Genomic DNA, 18,707 nt, shown 5'->3' with positions numbered 1-18,707 from the left:
CTGCCCAGCTCACCTGCTTCAACCTGGCATCATGTTACGAGACTGACCAAAGTGGACAGCAAATGGGCTTAGCAAACAAGCCACTGGGTTCATTCACTGTGCAAAGAGGAGGTTCAGGCCCTGGAGGCTGGTGGAGGCTGACACAATGTGAAGGCCAGGACTCCTCCCAGAGTGCCTGGGGCAAGTGGGTTCTGGGTGGGCAGAGTGTCCCACATCACCCTGAGTCTTCATGTCAGAGCCCCACGCCAGCTCTCCACCCTCCAGGGCTCCAGCAGCTGTGTTTTCAGCGTCCCTGGGTCCCCCTGGGTGAGTTAGAGCCAGTGCGTGCAATCTGCTGGGACAAACAATGGGTGGAAAGTGACCCATTCACCAGTCACAGCTGTGTTTACCCACAGGACAATTTTACATCCTACGTGGTGAAATGAATGTCATCATCAATTTACTTTGGTCTTGAATATACACGGCTACAGCATTTACAGAGCAGTTGAAGCCCAGTGACGTTCATGTCATCTCTCCTGCCGGCCAGGGAGGGAGAGGGTGGAGTGCCCGGCTGCTGCAGCTGCTGTCTTGTGAGCTGGCATAAGGAGTCACCTGTGTCATCACAGGCTCACGGGGGCCTGGCCAGGTGGCCTTTTCGGTCTGGCGTCAGACCCGCAGGGGTGCCAGTCCCCACTCCCCACTCAGTAGAGGCGTGGTCCTGGGAAAGCCAGCTAAGCTCCTTTTTAAAATCCTCTCTTCTGTAAAGCAGGCATGGGCCACAGAATAATGCCCCCCACCATTCCCACGCAATGCCCACATCCGAATCCTGGAAGCTGTGCATACGCTGGGCTACCTGGTCAAGGGGACGGAGGTTGCTAAGCCTCTCCCCTTAAGGCTGGAGACCATTCTGTGTAATCCCGGTGGCCCCACAGATCACAGGGAGCCTTCAGAGTGCAAGGGGGAGGCAGAAGGGCCAGGGCCAGGGCCAGAGAGAGAAGAGAGAGGGGTGAAGATAAGCGAGGGGCCACGAGTCAAGGAAACCAGGCAGCCTCCAGAAGCTGGAAGAGGCTAGCGTGGCTTCACCCCTCGAGCCCCCAGAAAGAAAACAGTCCTGCCGATGCCGGCCAGGCTCTGCTGGACATCTGCCCCCCAGAACTGTAAGATCATCCCCTAGTGTGGCTGTCAGCCCCATGGTGATAATTTGTTATAGCAGCAAGGGGTCTCCAGTGCTGATGGCATCCGCTGCATGGGGCTGAGGCAGGGAGTCAACTGAACCAAGTGTGGGGGCTGCACACCCAGGGTCCCTCCAGGGGACCCCTCCCCTCCCCAAGGCAGCGAGAAGGCCACCTCTTCAGCTCTTACCCCTGGGCTCCTGGTCTTCCTCAACCCCTGGGAGTTACTAACAGGAGACAGCCAGGCTGGACGGGAAAGAGGCCGGAGTTTGTATTTCCTCTCTCTCCCCAGCCTCCTCCCCTCCACCCCAGAGGAAGACCCCAGGGCCCCATCTCCAAAACTTCCCACCTGGCTGCACCAAATGTCCCAGTGAAGCCACAGGTGGCCCCGTGGTCAGGGCAGGCAGAGAGGGCCAAGGTGGTGGGCTGCAGGTACACAGCCAGATGGCAGGGCGGGTTCTGCCATCACTAGCAACAGAGGGTTCAGCTGCCACAGGTGAAGACAGTGAGAGAACCACGCCTCTACTGGCCTGAACAGCGAGCACCCTCCAAACCAAAGCGCGCGTAAGATCCGCACCCGAGAACTGCACGGCATGGAACGGACGGGACTAGGGGACAGCCTGGTACTTCTCATTTTCCCTCAGTTCTACTGGCATTTATTCTCAACTAACAGCACAGCTTCTACAGCTATAAAAAATCTGGATGCACTGCAAGGTAATTAGAAAATAATTCAAGACTTCACTCGAATCCTCCAGCAATGGTAACAGAATGAAAAAGCGGACTCTTCCCTTTTCTGCGGAATGACGGATGCCTCGGCACTCCTGGCTGCCTCCTGTATCCCACAGTCACCTGGCACTATGAGCCATGATTTCCACATCTCATATCCCCACTGAACACACACGCACACAGGCACACACACGTGCACACACACGCACACTCAGACACACATGCTCTCTCACACACGCCCCTAAAGACCTAAGGGCAGTTAAATGTGGCAGCCATTTTACAAATTTCATTTATTTCATTTGCTTCTTTAAAAAGAATGAGTGTTAACTGAAATGCTTAATTGTCCCATTTCAGGCTACAAATGGGTATGAATATATTCAAATCTACAATGAGTGATAGTCGAACAAAATGTGAAAAACAAAACTCTCTACCCAGAGACATCTCCCCTAGAGCTTGTTATCATATTTACGGTTAAATATCTGAGGAGCCTGAATGGCCAGCCAAGGAGAATGCCAGTCACTGCTGATGGCTGCAGGTCGTCAACTCTGCTCTCGATCATGGATTAATCCTCCAGAAACACCTCCCGTCCTCATTGTTTTGCTGCAAAGCTCTAGGGTGCATTTTAGGAAGTTAGAAGTTGTGCTCTTAAACATCAATTCTACCCTGGCAACCAGAAGTTGAGAAATGAAGTCGTTTGCATATCCTTAATATTCAGGTTAAAAAAAAAAAAAAGACTGGTTGAAGTCAAATCTCCTCCTATTTTTACATGAGGAAGGAAGTAAGATTAAAAATCATTTTATAACTGTATGTAGTTTTGTAATCTGTGTCCATGTCAGCAGAGTCCTTGTGTACCATAATAAAATGGGTACCAGACAAAATACCACAACATGTTAAATCTAAATTAATCAGGTGTTTCTGTTGTAAAACCTTCACTTTCTACCTTTCAGAGTACAAAATGAGATCCTTGTTAGTAGGAGGAAATGGAGCATCAAGCTAGGAGCCAGGGAATCCAGGCCCTGCGGCCCACCCACCGTCCTGGCAGCCGGGAGACAGCAGGTGGCCCAGTGGGATGTCTGCGGACGCCTCCCTGCCTCTTTTCAGACCTGACCTGATTTGGTCCAAACAACAGAAATGAGTGAGCAACTATGCATTGCCTTTAATAAGTTCATTTCTTTCTCATTAGGACCAATTCTTTGGGGAAGAAATGAAACAGCACCCAATTATCTACAAGAACACAAGCCAAAGAAAGGAGTGAGGAATCTGCCTGCGTGATCTGCCTTTGCCAGGCAAATAAAATCCCCGTGAGGCAAACTGTGCCTTCATGTTTCGTGGGATCAGAGGGTGCCGTGATTTTCCCAAACGGTGCACCACCTCCTGTCCACGCGTAAGCACCTGGAGAGCGTGTTCTCCGTGATCGTTTCAAAGCATTCTTTCAGGACGTACAAGGCCCCCTTTTAATAATGAATGTGACCTGCTCAAAGGAAGAAACACAATCACCAAATTCAGTCTCCACTGCCCCTAAATACAGCAGCATTTCACAGACTCAGTCACACATGCTCCTGGGAGATTTTTCTTTTCCCAGCATCAGTTGATTCGGAGTCTCTGGAGAATGCTACCATTACTTTAAGTGGAATAAACGTATTAAACATGTGATGTATCGATTTTAAAAGACTAGCACCACGTCTCTTAGCATGGTTACACGTGCTGAAAACACTTTTATGATACTGACTTCTAAAGCTTCGGTCAAACACCTCTGGATTTGACACAGAGTGTGAACTGACATCATCTAGTGTTAGCCCTCAAGGATGTGAAATGAAAAAACACCTATGAACCCAATAAAGCACGAAACAAAGCTAAAGCAAAGAGTGGGGCTCCCATTTCACAGGCTGGGCCTTGCAGCCGAGCTTTGGTGGGGAGTTCCTGCTCTCAGATGTCTCCAGTGGAGTCAAGGCTGTGACTCCACATACTCAGGGTGGAGGGCTTTCCCGACACTGCAGCTACCAAAGTATGCATCAGATCGAATCGGGAAAGATCCTTTGTGAAAATGCTCAAAGTTCCTCTCTGAATCTTGGTGAAACAAGAATCACAAGCATGTTGTCAGAAACAGCTGCCTCTGCCAAGCACCAGCCCTCTACAGCTGAAGCGAACCCCTCCCCCCGTCCATGACCAGGGCACCCCAGCCCTCTACAGCTGAAGCGAACCCCTCCCCCCGTCCATGACCAGGGCACCCCAGCCCTCTACAGCTGAAGCGAACCCCTCCCCCGTCCATGACCAGGGCACCCCAGACCTCTACAGCTGAAGCGAACCCCTCCCCCCGTCCATGACCAGGGCACCCCAGCCCTCTACAGCTGAAGAGAATCCCTTCCCCCGTCCGTGACCAGGGTTTTATAGAATGGAGGCATCCATCCAAGCAAAACAGTAGATCGATATAGTGCAAAGGTCTAAAGTGGATGTAAGGGAGAAGAAAATACACTCCCATCTGTGTACATCTGGCCGTGCAGGTGGCGTTCACAAGACATTTGGAAGAAGGATAAGATGCTGGCTAACAGTGATGCTGATGGAATGAACGGCCTTCTCTGCATTAATCACCTTACGTGACAGCCAGAGCTGACCGCTTGGAAGGATCAAGGTTTCTGCAGGAAGTGCCACGAAAACTTGATTACTAAATTCTGCAGTCGTGCACAGGACTCCTTAACAGTCAATTGCCAACATAACCAAGAAGAAACATGCTTTCATTTTACGTTCATTAGAAACAAACAGCTTAGACACTTCGGAGTAGGTGTGAATAACCCAGGGCTTAGTTACTTGCTGGCGTCTCTAGCTTGCGCTTGTGGGGCGGGTCCTCGATGATCCTGTTGAGGTCGCCGCGGTCCTTCAGGTCCATGGGCTTCTCCCAGACAGACAGGTGCATTGTTGGGTTGAAGAAGAAAACCCGGTCATCGCCCGTCCAGACCACACACCTGTTTGAGTGGGGAAACTCAAGTCAGTCACTCGGAGACACTTAATTAGAAAGTCATTAGTGTGAACTCTCACTGAAAAATGCCCTCAGGACAAATCCACACATGTGCAAAGCTTGTTTATGGGGAGTATGAATACTACAGACAAAGCCCGCCTTTCAGGGCGCCGTGCGGATCTGACTCGTGTTTTGTCTCATTTGATTAACAGGTAGACAGTCTCATCACCAGCCTTGGACCAGCCAGAACACCAACATGCAGAGAAGCCAAGGTCACACACGGGCAGAGCGCTCTCCAGCCCACCCGCTATCTCTGCCGCAGTGAAATTCCATTCCAGACGCGAGCGCTCTGGGGCACCTCTGGCCCCGGTTCTGGGAATGGAGTGATTTGGAGAGAGGCTCCCTACACTTCCCCGGTGGAGCTCTGCATGGCCATCGAGCGAGGCACACGGCCCAGCTCATGACCCTCCAGCAGCAGCAGATGAACAGGAGCAGCCGCAGCCCTGGTGTCCTGCTCATTTGTGGATGAGGAAATAATGAAGACCAGTATTTTCATACATGGAAACTGAATATATCTAAAAGGAGTTGTGCCATTTTTAAACCCCTTATCCGTGAAAGATTATGAGAAAAGATTAAAAATAAAAAAAATGAATGAAGAAAAATAAAGAGAGGGAAGGAAAAGAAAAAAGCCCCTCCTTAAGGAATGAGGGGCCGGGAGCCTGCGGCGTGGAGGTGCACGGAGGGCTCTGTTCTCTGAACCCACACTGTCCCCACAAGCAAGCGCAGCAGATAAAGAACAGCAAGGCCGGTCTGGGCTCTGAGGTTATTCTTTCAGTGGTGTCAGGGTGCTGTAGAGAATGAGGCCTGGGCTGGCACCAAGGCCCCTTCCAGGTCTGGACCTCCCAGGAGGTTCCACTGGGGCAAGGCTCCTGCCCTGTCTGGGTGCCGGCTTCCCGCAGTGACCTCAGAAGGTCCCTTGGCCTCCACAAGTCTCCTGGGACTTCTCAGATGTGCAGGAATGAGTGGATGGGAACTGCCCACATGTGCAGCCCACATACTCCCTCTAGCTATTGACGACCTTCTGAGGAGGCCCCCGACTTGTTGGGGGTGCTGTTGGCCACGGCCTGGGCCTGACAGCCCACTCACGCCTCACCCAGGCCAGCCTCACACAAATTCTGCAGGAGGTGTGGATTCGTGCCTGTAGAAGCCACTCGATTTTGCATTGAGAAAACCACTTCACTCTTTACTCAGCCAGGCATGTTCCATGGGCTGGACAGAGGGCTCAGGGCCTGGGAACCCTGGGCAGACCAGGACACTTCCCAGCAATGACCCTGAGAAGGTGTGTCATGTCCATTACTCAGTCCAGCCGTGTTCATGAGTGTGGGAGCCAAAATCACGGCCCCAAAGATGTCCATGTCCTAATCCCCAGAACACGTGTGATCACCTTATGTCACAAAGGAGTCTGTGCACATGAGATTAGGATCCTGAGATGGGGGAATAGCCTGGGTCATTCAGGTGACCCCAGATGTAATTACAAGGGTCCTTCTAAGGGGCAGGTGGGAAGATTAGAGAGGAGGAAATAGAAGGGCCGGGTGCGGTGGCTCACGCCTGTAATCCCAGCACTTTGGGAGGCCGAGGCGGGTGGATCATGAGGTCAAGAGATCGAGACCATCCTGGTCAACATGGTGAAACCCCGTCTCTACTAAAAATACAAAAATTAGCTGGGCATGGTGGCGCGTGCCTGTAATCCCAGCTACTCAGGAGGCTGAGGCAGGAGAATTGCCTGAACCCAGGAGGTAGAGGTTGCGGTGAGCCGAGATCGCGCCATTGCACTCCAGCCTGGGTAACAAGAGTGAAACTCCGTCTCAAAAAAACAAAAAACAAACAAAAAAAAAGAGAGGAGGAAATAGAAAGATGGAGGCTGAGATCTCTCTCTCTCTCTCTCTCACACACACACACACGCACACACACACACACAGGCAAACACACAGAGACACACAGAGACACACATGCACACACATACATACACACAGAGAGACACATACAGAGACACACAGATACATACAGACACACAGAGACACACATGCACACAGACACACATAGAGAGACACACATGCACACACATATACACACATATACACACAGAGACACACATGCACACACATATACACACAGAGACACACACATACGCAGACACACAGAGATATGCATGCACATGTATACACACACAGAGACCACACTTGCGCACAGAGAGAGAGAGAGAGATCAGAAGATGCATGGCCTTGAGGGTTGAGGAAGGAATTGTGAGCTCTGGGTTGCAGGGACCTCAGGAAGATGGAAAAGGCAGGGAAATGGATCTCCCCAGAGGCTCCAGCCCTGCCCACACCTTAACTTTAGCCCAGTGAGACCCGTGTCAGACTTCTGACCCTCCCGACTATAAGTGAATCCATGTGTGCCGCTGGAGCCTTGAGTCTGTGGGAGACGAATCACTGGGCTCCCCACTCCAGGACCCTCTGCCCTGAGCGCCAGCATCTGGGAGCCTTGACCTGAACCCCAAGTGCTATGCCTGGAGGCCTTGGCCACAGCTGGCCTGCTCATCGCATGGCAGAATATGACCTGCCCTTCTGTCTGGCAAAGTCTCCGGCTCTAGCCCTGCCTTCAACCTGCTGGGTGACCTTGAGAAGGTCGCCTCCCCTCCCTGGTGGCCTCATGCCCTCAGCCCTTCAGGTAGGGGACGGACAGGAATTTGCTTTATCTGGGCAGTCCTCCACTAGGGAAGTGGACCAAAATAGTATCACACTGCCATGCCAGGCCCTGCCCTCAAGAAAGGCAGGCTCACAGGCCCATGGGGTGCTGTCCAGGGCCACGCTGGAGGCGGGAAGATGAGGCTGGTCAACTGCAACAGATTCCATGCCCAGGGAGCCGATCCCTTCCTGCTGTCATGTCAGGCAGACCCTCGTCCCCAGCAAGCCCAGGCTGGGGATACCTGACTTCTGGGACCTGTAGGGAGGCTGTGGGTATGCATTTATGGTGCTGAACCCGGCTGGCATAGGAAGTTTTTATTGAGTCTAAAGCTGAAGTTAATTACACCGTGGTGTAAATTATGCATAATTCAGCTACTGCATGAACTCTGGAGACAGCATGGGTCAGCAGGGAACATAAGCCCAGGACAGGGACTAACTCCTTCCCTCCAAATGCAGACCTGGTGATGGCACACTTCCCGGGTGGAGCTGTGAGAGAGTGGGCCACAGGCAGAGCCTACCATTAGCTCCCCACGATGCGTGGGCCCTTTGGAAATGGGTAGGAGGTGGATGGTGTTACTGCTGTGACAGTGGTCTCTGTCTCCAGTCAGCCCTCTTCCGAGGAGTGCAGCTAGAGTCATTGATGAGACCCTGAGGCTGTGTGGATGCAGGGAGTGAGGGCAACTATGAGATTGCCTCCTCATGCTGCACGTGCTGCACCCCATGTGTCAGGACAGAGCAGGGCCAGCTCTGGCCCCACATGGGCTTCAGAAGCTTCCATGACTGGATGGTGGCTGGAAAGGCAGCTCCAAGCCTGAAGCACCCGGCAGCAGGAGGGCCCATTTCTAATAGTATTGCTTGGACGTTTTTCCCAAGCTCTCAGAGCCGAAGGGAGGGCTGGCCTCATTTGATCTCAAACCTCCGACAGGCTTGGGGAGCTTTCCTAACCTGAGAAATCATGAGCTTTCCTGAATGTCCAGGAGCCAGCCCTGAGCCAGGTGAGGGCTGGAGGACTGGGCAAGAAGAAGCTCCCCCAGAGGTGAGAAGATGACCCATTGCCTGGCAGGGACCAGCAAGAGCTCTGTTCTGCCTGCTGCAGAGTTTAAGGAAAACAGGACGTCAACTTTGGGCCCTGACAGCACATGTGGCTCTCCTGTCACCCTGCACTAGGCTGAGGGCAGGTCAGTGGCTGTATGAGTCTGTTCTCACATTGCTATAAGGATATACCTGAGACTGAGTAGTTAACAAAGAAGAGAGGTGTAATTGACTCAGTTCTGCATGGCTGGGGAGGCCTCAGGAAACTTACAATCATGGAGGAAGGCACCTCTTCACAGGCAGCAGGAGAGAGAATGCGTGCCAGCAGGGGAAGTGCCAGACTCTCATGAAATCATCAGATCTCATGAGAACTCACTATCATGAGAACAGCATGGGGCAAACCATTCCTTGATTCAATTACCTCTACCTGGTCCTACGCTTGACACATGGGGATTACGGGGATTACAATTCGAGGTGAGATTTGGGAGGGGACACAGAGCCATCATATTCCACCAGCAGTCTCTCCCAGTCTCATGTCCCTTTCACATTTCAAAACCAATCATGCCTTCCCAACAGTCCCCCAAAGTCTTAAATCATTACAGCATTAACCCAAAATTCCAACCGCAGTCTCATCTGAGACAAGGCAAATCCTTTCCACCTATGAGACTGTAAAATCAAAAATCAGTTAGTTATCTCCAAGATACAATGGGGATACAGGCATTGGATAAATGCTCCTATACCAAATGGGAGAAATTGGCCAAAACAAACAGGCCCCATGCAAGTCCAAAATCCAACTGGACAGTCATTAAGCCTTGAAGTTTCAAAATGATCTCATTTGACTCCATGCTTGATATCCAGGTCATGCTGATGAAAAAGTTGTGCTCCCATGGCCTTGGGTAGCTCTTCCCCTGTGGCTTTGCAGTATAAAACCCCTTATGGCTGTTTTCATGGGCTGGTGTTGAGTGACTGCAGCTTTTCCAGGTGCATGGTGCAAGCTGTACGTGAATCTACCATTCTGGGTTCTGAAGGACAGTGGTCCTCTTCTCACAGCTCCACTGGGCAGTGCCCCAGTAGGGACTCTGTATGAGAACTCCAACCCCACATTTCCCTTCTTCACTGCCCTAGCAGAGCTTCTCTATGAGGGCTCCATACCTGCAGCCAACTTTTTCCTAGACATCCAGGCATTTCCATACTTCCTCTGAAATCTAGGTGGAGGTTCCCAAACCTCAGTTCTTGACTTCTGCGCACCCACAGGCTTAATACCACATGGAAGCCACCAAGGCTTGCAGCTTGCACCCTCTGAAGCAATGGCCTGAGATGTACCTTTGCCCCTTTTCGCCATGGCTGAAGCTGAAGCAGCTAGGATGCAGGGCACCTTGCCCCAGGGCTGCACAGAGCAAGGGGGTCCTGGGCCCACAGAAACGATTGTTTCCTCCTAGGCCTCCAGGTCTGTAATGTCAGGATTTGCCATGAAGTTCTCTGACACACCCTGGAGACATTTTCCCCATTGCCTTGGTGATTAACATTTGGTTCCAGGTCTGTAATGTCAGGATTTGCCATGGAGGTCTCCGACACACCCTGGAGACATTTTCCCCATTGCCTTGGTGATTAACATTTGGTTCCCCGTCATTTATGTAAATTTCTGCAGCTGGCTTAAATTTCTCCCCAGAAAATGGGTTTCTCTTTAGCACATGGTCAGGCTGCAAATTTTCCAAACTTTTATGCTCTTCCTTTTCTTGAATGCTTTGCCACTTAGAAATTTCTTCCACCAGATACCCTAAATCGTCTCTCTCAAGTTCAAAGTTCCACAGATCTCTAGGGCAGGGGCAAAAAGTCTCCAGTCTCTGCTAAAGCACAGCAGGAGTGAACTCTACTCCAGTTCCCAACAAGTACCTCATCTCCATCTGAGACCACTTCAGCCTGGACTTCATTGTCTATACCACTACCAGCGTTTTGGTCAAAGTCATTCAACAAGTCCCTAGAAAGTTCCAAACTTTCCCACATCTTCCTGTCTTTTGAGCCCTCCAACTCTCTAGGAAGTTACAAATTTTTCCACATTTTGCTGTCTTCTTCTGAGCCCTCCAAACTGTTCCAATCTCTTCCTGTTACCCAGTTCCAAAGTTGCTTCCACATTTTCAAGTATCCTTGCAGCAACACCCCACTCCTAGTAAGAATTTACTGTATTAGTCCATACTCACATTGCTATAAAGAAATACCCAAGACTGGGTAATTTATAAAGAAAAGAGGTTTGATTGACTTACAGTTCCACATGGCTGGGGAGGCCTCAGGAAACTTATAATCATGGCAAAAGGCACCTCTTCACAGGGTGGCAGGAGAGAGAATGAGTGCAGCACAGGAAATGTCAGACGCTGATAAAACCATCAGATCTCATGAGAACTCACTCACTATCATGAGAACAACATGGGGGAAACTGCCCCCATGATTCAATTACTTCCACCTGGTCCTGCCCTCGACACATTGGGATTATGGGGATTATAATTCGAGGTGAGATTTGGGAGGGGACACAGAGCCAAACCATATTAGGTGTGGGCAGGCAAATTCATTCAGGAGGGCCTAAGCAGGCATCAGCGCTGGTGGGTCCAGGAAGAGGTGCAGCAGAATTGATAGTCCCACTGAAGCCTCCCCAGACACTAGGCTGAGTGGTGTGTGAGGGTGCTCAGCACATGGCTTCCTCTAGCAGAGGGAGAAAAGGGTGGGGCTGCCTGTCTTAGACTCAGCTCCAGCTGGGGCAGCAGGACCCACCTGAATTTCCCAGGGGATCCTGGTTTCCATGGAAAACCAAAGCATGTTCACCAAAGGCTTGGGCAGTGTGAGGAAGCTGGGTTTCCTTGCTCCTCTGTTGCGCTGCTGGCCCGAAGTGTGTGTGCTCTTTCCCTAGAGAACTGAATGCACTGAGACGCTGGAAACCTGCATTCCAGAGTCCTGGTGGAAGGTCCCAGGCGGCCCCATCCCCTGGCCGAGTCATTTTCTCGTCGGCTTTCTGGGGGATTTTCCAGCTGCCCTACAAGCTTTGCTATTAACAAGAAAGAGGCTTTGCATTTGGGGATTTATATTTATTCAGCCAAATTCCTTTCAGATCCAAGGCAGCCTTTCTTGTAAATGCCTCGGGATGTGCTAACTCTAAGTCCCTGGTTCTCAGGTGCAGAGAGGCCCAGGGTGTGCTCTTATGCAGGGAGCAGACGGCACCCTGGAGTGCCCCAAAGTGTGGGGAAACAGCTGTCAATTCCCTAACTCAGCATCGCCCACCTTCTCACACCAGGGAGGGGTGGAGCTAATTAGGACTTGGTAAGAGATTACAGCCAGGAGATGGCGAAGCAATGGCAATTAACATGTCACCCATTTATATCCAGGCCACAAAAAGCCCAGCTCCTGAGCCTTGGGGAAATGCGTGGCGTTGAACCAGAGCTGGCAGCCGGTAAATAAATGCAGTTCCCCAGGAGAAATCCACCCATCCTCTCGTCATGGTTGGCTTCCATTAGACGGAGCCAGCTGTAACACACAGAGTTAATTTTATGCACCATCTTATGCCCATTCTAGGCAACACGTATGTGCTCCCCTTGTTTAATCACACGGTAATTTCTGGACACCTGCTATATTCCCTCTTCTCTCCAACTGTCCCCGTATCCTGGAGGGCACAGTTAGTGCCTCAGTTATTGAAGTCTGGTACGGTGCATCCACACCAAGCAGCTGCAATATAGAAAGATCTGGGTTTCATTGAATGAACCCTGGGGTTGCTGCTTTGTTGTATGAAAGGATTCCCACACTCATCCTGCAAATATCAGGACCCCAAGTTTCAGAATCAGCTAGCTGGCGGTGAAGGAGAGCGCCCCTTCCAGGCCCCCCACACAGCGACTCCCACGGATGCCTGTCTCCATCCATCCTACATCCCTGAGTGCCCTGCTCCAGGTGTGTCCTGGGGGCTGGACAGAGCCACACACACTCCTGAGGCCAGGCCACCGGGGCCGAGCTCTCAGAATGAAAGACCACACCCACTGCCCTTTGCCACCTTCTCTCCCTCTCCTCGTCCGACCCCCACCCCGGCACCTTCTCTGGGGTTTTGTATCTGGCAAGGAGTTGACCTGGGCCAGACTGAGTGGCCCAGGCCCATCCACCTGGCAGCGGGGTGAGGTACTAGGGCTCATAGGGACTCCAGGAGGAGCGTGTGGACGCCTTCCTCTTGCTTTCCTTCCCTCCTGAGTAGGTTCTCCAGCCCAGCCGGCCATGGCTCCAACCTTCACTTTGAGAAGAAGGCGCAGACATGCAAGACAAGGACATGGCTGTGCACAGGTGTGCTGTTCTAAGGCTGCAGGGGCTGCCTGGGCTGAGCACCTGCCGCGTGGATGTGTGGCCTCTCTGCTTCAGGCCGTGGGCAGTCTTGCTGTCCTTTCTTGAAAGCCAGTCGGGCAAGCGATGCTGTAGGCAGAAGGTCGTCCAGGCGCTGGCTGTGGCTCCTCTGCTCGGTGAGAGTCCAGGAGCCTGGGGTGTGGCCTCAACCTCCCGAGAGCACGGCTCCCCTCCTTCCTCCTTTGAGGTAAAAAAGATGCCAGGAAAGAGCACCAGGGAGAGAGTGGGAGGGAGATGGGGGACAGCAGGTGGGACTTCCCCATGCTGCCCCAATAGCGAAGGCGTCTTGGCTGAAAATAGACCTCCCTTCGCTCTGGGCTCAGGTGTCAGTTCTCCTGAAGGTATCACTGTTGACTTCTTGGCATAATTCTTAAAAGATTTTACCAATCCATCTTTAGTTATTTCACATACATGGATTTTGTCCTTGTTAAATAATGAGCAGCAGGGAAAGACCATTCCCTGGCTAGGGTGAGCCGAGGCCACTCCAGGCCCAGCCAGCTCTGCCCAGCCTTGCAGAGCAGATGCAAGCCCACGCCCCCTCCGGAGGCTTGTCTGGAGGGCAGCTCCTGGCCCAGGCAGCCTCTGAGAACACAGCTTTCTGCGGAGAGCTGGGCTCCACCCGGGCTGAGGGCTCCCAGAGAGCCCATCTACAGAGCCCAGAAGGGATGCCACCCTGCTCCTGTGCCCATCAGAGTCCTGGCTTTCCTCAAACCCCAGGGGCTTATCCAATTTCTGATCTTCCTGCCAGTCTAAGATGGGTAGAATTGTTACCTGCCCAATGCAGGCGGGGACCGACATCGCGTCCCGGAGCCAGTGGCTGCCTGGGGATGAAAGCAGGGTGGCCTGTGGACCCGTGAAAATCAGCCCAGAGGGAACCGGAGGTGGCACAGCCCATGACTCAGCCCCCACTCCAGGGGCCGCTCCCTCCACGCTCTCTCAAATGGGAGCCAAATGGCAGCTTTCTCTCCGACTCCCTGCTCACTAAACCACACTGACATTTAATTCAACATTAGAGTCCCCTCCCCGACAAGTGACTCCTCCTGTCCCTTCTCTGACATAATAAAAGACTCAATTATGCAAAAGGGCCAAAGTGACATTTGGTTTATCTTCAGTACTACATATTCAAAGAAGACTGATGTGTCGTTCCTCAGCTTAGCCAGAGCAATTGCAAGTCAAGGAAGGGTGAAACCGACACATCTCTCCTAATAACCGTAATTTCTAATCACCTTTTCCTTCTTGAACATCATCCAAATGTGTTATGCCTTGGGAAACTTGTTCTTTCTTTTTAGAAGAATTCTACCAACTTCATCTCAGAACATGACTTGGAGACTAATTTTTTTTAAGCCAAACATGTTCAATACCTGTATTTAGAAAATCCAGAAAAACAGTTTTTCAAATGTCATGCCCAATAAATAATTATGAACTAATAAAAAAAGATGTTACCAACAGATACTGAAACATCAAATGAAGTCAGAATTAAGGACAAGTCATTGACAAAAAATCAGGAGAACCAAGGCGTGTCACTGGGATTTCGAAATACAAAACAGCCGTTTGAAAGATGCTCACACCCACAGCAGCTCCGAAAGCACACCTCTCGGCTGGTGGCTGCCCACACTCGTCACCTCTCCGAGGCAGAAATGCAGAACCAGCTGCTGGCTTCGGGGCTGGACACACTAACATCAGAGGAATGCCCCGTACCTCTTACCTTTTAACTACTTTTGCCTCTTAGGATAAAGCACGAATCAGCTTTGCTAGAAAGTGATGACTTCTGAAACTGCTGACTTCCTGACGGGTGTGACGTGTCTCGTCTTTCCCAGAGCGCACGTTCCTATCCTCCCAAGTCATTTTAAAAAGAACTTTGATCTGTGCTATCAACAGACCGTGACATACAGCTTGCACTGTGGCGATATAAATTTTTTAAGAAAATAATATAATGTTAAAACCAGTATTTAATATATATTTTTAATTTCATAAAAGTAGCTAATTACTTGTAAATCTGTAATCTTTTAAATAATTGTAAGATGCTGATTTATCATTCTTTTTGGCTTTTATTGCCACTTAAGCCAAAACCTACGGATTTTACACTTTGTGAGGGATTACTGTTAAAATTTTCCCGTCATCAACACCCCAAAAACATTTTATTACCTCCCAATAAGTGGGAGTGGTTTAATTCCCTCAAAATTACTACTTGTGTCTAAAGCCAAATTACAAAAAAAAAAAAAGATATAGAAATTCCTAGGGAGACTAAAATAATGCTATTCTAGTGTTAACATGCATACAAGAAGATTTGAAAAAATAAATAATTCAAGTTTCATTGCCACTATTGCCATGCCACAAGGTCTGTCTTCTCTAGAGGAGGCTAGGATTTCATCTTGCACGGAAGAAAGCAAATGCACTGTCTTCGTTTCCTTTATCCTCCCTATAATACCATGCCTGGGACATAGCATCCCTGAAACTACGCAGCTGCGTCAAGCTGAACAGGCTTCCAGATGGCAGAGTTGGCTACAGAAGTTACTCTGAACTTTGGCACCATTTTTGGTGGCTAAACAGGCCCAAGCAGTTAGACATGAGTGAGTAGATGGCCCCTTCTTCGTTTTTATTCCCTGTCAGGGTATTGATTTTGCATCTCTCAAGCGCTTAGCGTTACATTAATACTTTCAAGGAGGCTCTGCATCTGGCCGTCTCCCAGCAGGGAGAGCGGCAGAGAGACTCCCACATAGATAAGAATCGCTAAGGATGGCGCCCGTCTGCTGTTGGCATTCCTTACGGATTCACTGAGCTCAGCAGGGAGCACCGGTCCTGCAGGGAAAGGGGGAAACATCGTCCTTCTGCTCTATCACGTTTAAACCAGGTTCCAGCACCTTCTGGCTTTCTAAGTTGCTTTCCCAAGAGCAGATGCAAATCCGAAAAGTGCTGGAGGAGTTCCACCTTTAAAAGTGAGTTTCTTCCCGAAAACTGCGCACAGGAGATGGGGGCGGGGGGTGTATTCACTCTGCTGCCTTCTCACACACTCCGTTTCTCAGCCCCAGTTTTATTCAAAATATATTTAATAACTGCATGGAAATGTTAACCAAGAGCAAGACGTGGTTGATTTTTGCTGCAGATGTTTTGAGTGGATTCCAAACCCCTTTCCTCCTTATCATTGCAATTCCAGCTGCCCCCAGACGGCTCTGTGATACGCAGGAAGAACACTCTCTGAGCCTGCTTGGCTGGCCCCATCTACGTGGAATCCTCTAGAAGCCAGATTTCCTTAGGAGAAGGCCGAGGTCTACACTTTCATAGACAGAGGGTCTCGTTCTGGGGTCTGACCTGAGCTGCCCACCTGGACCATCACCCCTGCCTGGCCGTGGGGGGCCTGGTCTCTGACCACCACGTGGACTGTGGCAGAGAGGACGCAGCGTCATGGGACGGACAGAAGGAGATGGCCCGAGGCACAGGCAGTGAGCGCTGGGCTTGGTCAGGAGAGGATGGAGAGTTACCTGAGAGCCATCAGAACTTCCTCTGCAGCCCTGCCTGCTCACCCCACCACCGTTTCAGCTGGCAGTGCCCTGGGGGGTCCCCTAGGTGACCCTGAATTGACCTTCTAAGACCTGCCCCGGCCACCATCCTTCCCACCCACCTCCACTGCAGCCCCGAGCCCCAGGCACGAGACCTTCTCCTGCTTTACACTCGGCCACAACGACCTTCTGCGGGCCGGGTGCCTTCTCACTCACGTTCAGGGTCTCAGCAGGAAAAGGGCAGTGTGCCCCAGGGAGAGGGCTCCCTTTTGTCAGGTCGGGGCAAACAGGCAAACCACAGTGTGCCCGACCAGCCACGTGCCAGGGCCTTACAGAGCAGCGTGGGCTTGGCCTCTGAGTCTCAGCATTCCATGGCTGAGATGGAGACCGAGAAGCTCGTCTATTTGGGCAGAGATGGGCTGCTGTGCCTCTAGCAGAAGCTGTCGCTGGGACCCTCCCCAATTCCACATGCCTCCTTAGTCCTGGCGGCTCTGCCAAGCTCCTGCTGAGACCTCCTATGGTCTTCGTAGAAAGTTCAAGTGGCCACAGTCTCTGAAACATTCTCTATCTGGGATGCCTTTTCTAAGCATGGATTGTTTCAAATGGATGAGGGAAATGAGACAGATGACAGCCCCCACTCCTGTCCCTGGCGCTCCCAGCGTGTCTCCATGAGGCCCCAGCTGCCTCTAGGGAAAGACCGACTGCTAGTGAATCTCTATAAATGAGACTCAGCAGATGATTGGGCTAATCAAGTGAAACAGGCATAGACCCACCCCCCACCCCAGCCCCTGGCAGAGAGAGCTTTTCCTGGATGTGGGCTGCAGCATGAGGGGAGTGTGCTGTTCCCAGGCCTGCGTGTGTCATGCTGAGATTAGTGAGGACGTCACAGCACGGGGCACACAAAGCCCTCCTTGACAGAGCACATGGCCCAGGGGAAGCTGGGACCTGGAGTGGCCCCTTCACTCTGCAATGGCAAGGGTGCCCCCACTTTTAAGGGTAAGTGCAAGCCTGCCCCTGAGGTATGGTGAAGGGCTGCCGACACTCACATCCTTATTCCAATAGCTGCTCAACCAGGCCTTGCTCTCTCTCCATTCAGGTGGGGCTGAGGTTAGACTAACGGCACGAAATGAGGATGCAGTGCGGCACCAGCCATGTCCCCATCCCTCGATGATGTGACACCGCGCAGGTCCCAGCAGGAGGCCTACATCTGACTCGGGCAGCGTGCTCCAGCACGAAGCTTCTCCATACAATCGCAGGTATTTAGCTCCTCTTGCAGCCCCCTCCTGGGGCTCCCTGGGGAAGCCCCTCTCTCCATCACGCTTGCAAGTTGAAGGCCACACAGCCAGGCACGTGCACTCAGCCTCTGCCATAGCAGCACCATCACCGTGCAGACCAGGCAAGCCTGCAGGGCCGTGGGGCCTTGGCCACCCTTCCTCTGTACCCTCAGGCCCAAGTCCTCACCCACCTCACCTCAGGCCCGTAGCCCTACACTCAGCCACTCCCTCTGACCCCAGCCACCCTTACATCTAATCCCCAGCACCCCCTATTCATTCCCTCATCTGCAAGCACCCTGGGCTTAGCTGCTCCACCCTCAACAACCCACAAGGACCCACTAAGTCCTCGTCCGGGGTGCGGGCCGAGCTCCCTGGTTCTGCTCCCGCGCCCGAGCGTCTGCGGCTGCGGTGATGGTGCATTTCAGGTGTGCCCACGCAGCGATCAACAGACTCCCTCATGTACTCAAAATTCACAGGCAAGGACCTGTAGCAAGGGAGGGGAGTGCGGCAGCCAGGGAGGGGCCCGTTCTGATCGACTGGACCCCACAAAGCACCGCTTGTGGTAACACGATATCGCTGAAGAAGAAAGCCACAGCCGGCACAGTGAGAAGGCTCCGGTGCCCAAGGCCAAGTCTTCTGGAAACCTGCAGCCCCCCAGGGGGCCCTGGCGGGAGCCTTGTGAGGATTCCACAAGGTCCTCTGGATCTTTTCCCAGTCCCCAGTGCGACCTGCTGCCGTGTGCCTGCCTCAGAGACGTTTCAGAGTTTGCTTGTTGAAGCTCCCAAACCGAGTTTGTGGCCTCGTAAAATGTACATGTAGTTATGTGTCACAAAGGGACATTTCTTCAACCACAGACCCACCTATGGTGGTCCATCAGATTACAATACCGAATGTCACCGTCAGAGTACAATACCGAATGTCACTGTCAGATTATAAACCTGAATGTCACCGTCAGAGTACAATAC

The 18,707-nt window shown here is 51.8% G+C and overlaps 1 protein-coding gene across 1 annotated transcript in view; it reads right to left on the bottom strand.

Annotated features, from left to right (window-relative positions):
• The window catches only part of TCERG1L (transcription elongation regulator 1 like), a 215,440-nt gene that overhangs the window by 49,318 nt on the left and 147,415 nt on the right, over nucleotides 1-18,707 (bottom strand). The window contains exon 7 of the mRNA XM_017537867.2: nucleotides 4,683-4,837. Within this exon, the coding sequence (XP_017393356.1) occupies nucleotides 4,683-4,837 (155 nt within the window). The remainder of the gene's footprint in view (nucleotides 1-4,682; nucleotides 4,838-18,707) is intronic.

This window comes from Cebus imitator, unplaced genomic scaffold (assembly GCF_001604975.1).
Source record: "Cebus imitator isolate Cc_AM_T3 unplaced genomic scaffold, Cebus_imitator-1.0 Scaffold107, whole genome shotgun sequence".
Lineage (NCBI taxonomy): Eukaryota > Metazoa > Chordata > Mammalia > Primates > Cebidae > Cebus > Cebus imitator.
Note: the sequence above shows the minus strand (reverse complement) of the source record. Positions and strands in the feature narration are given on the sequence as shown.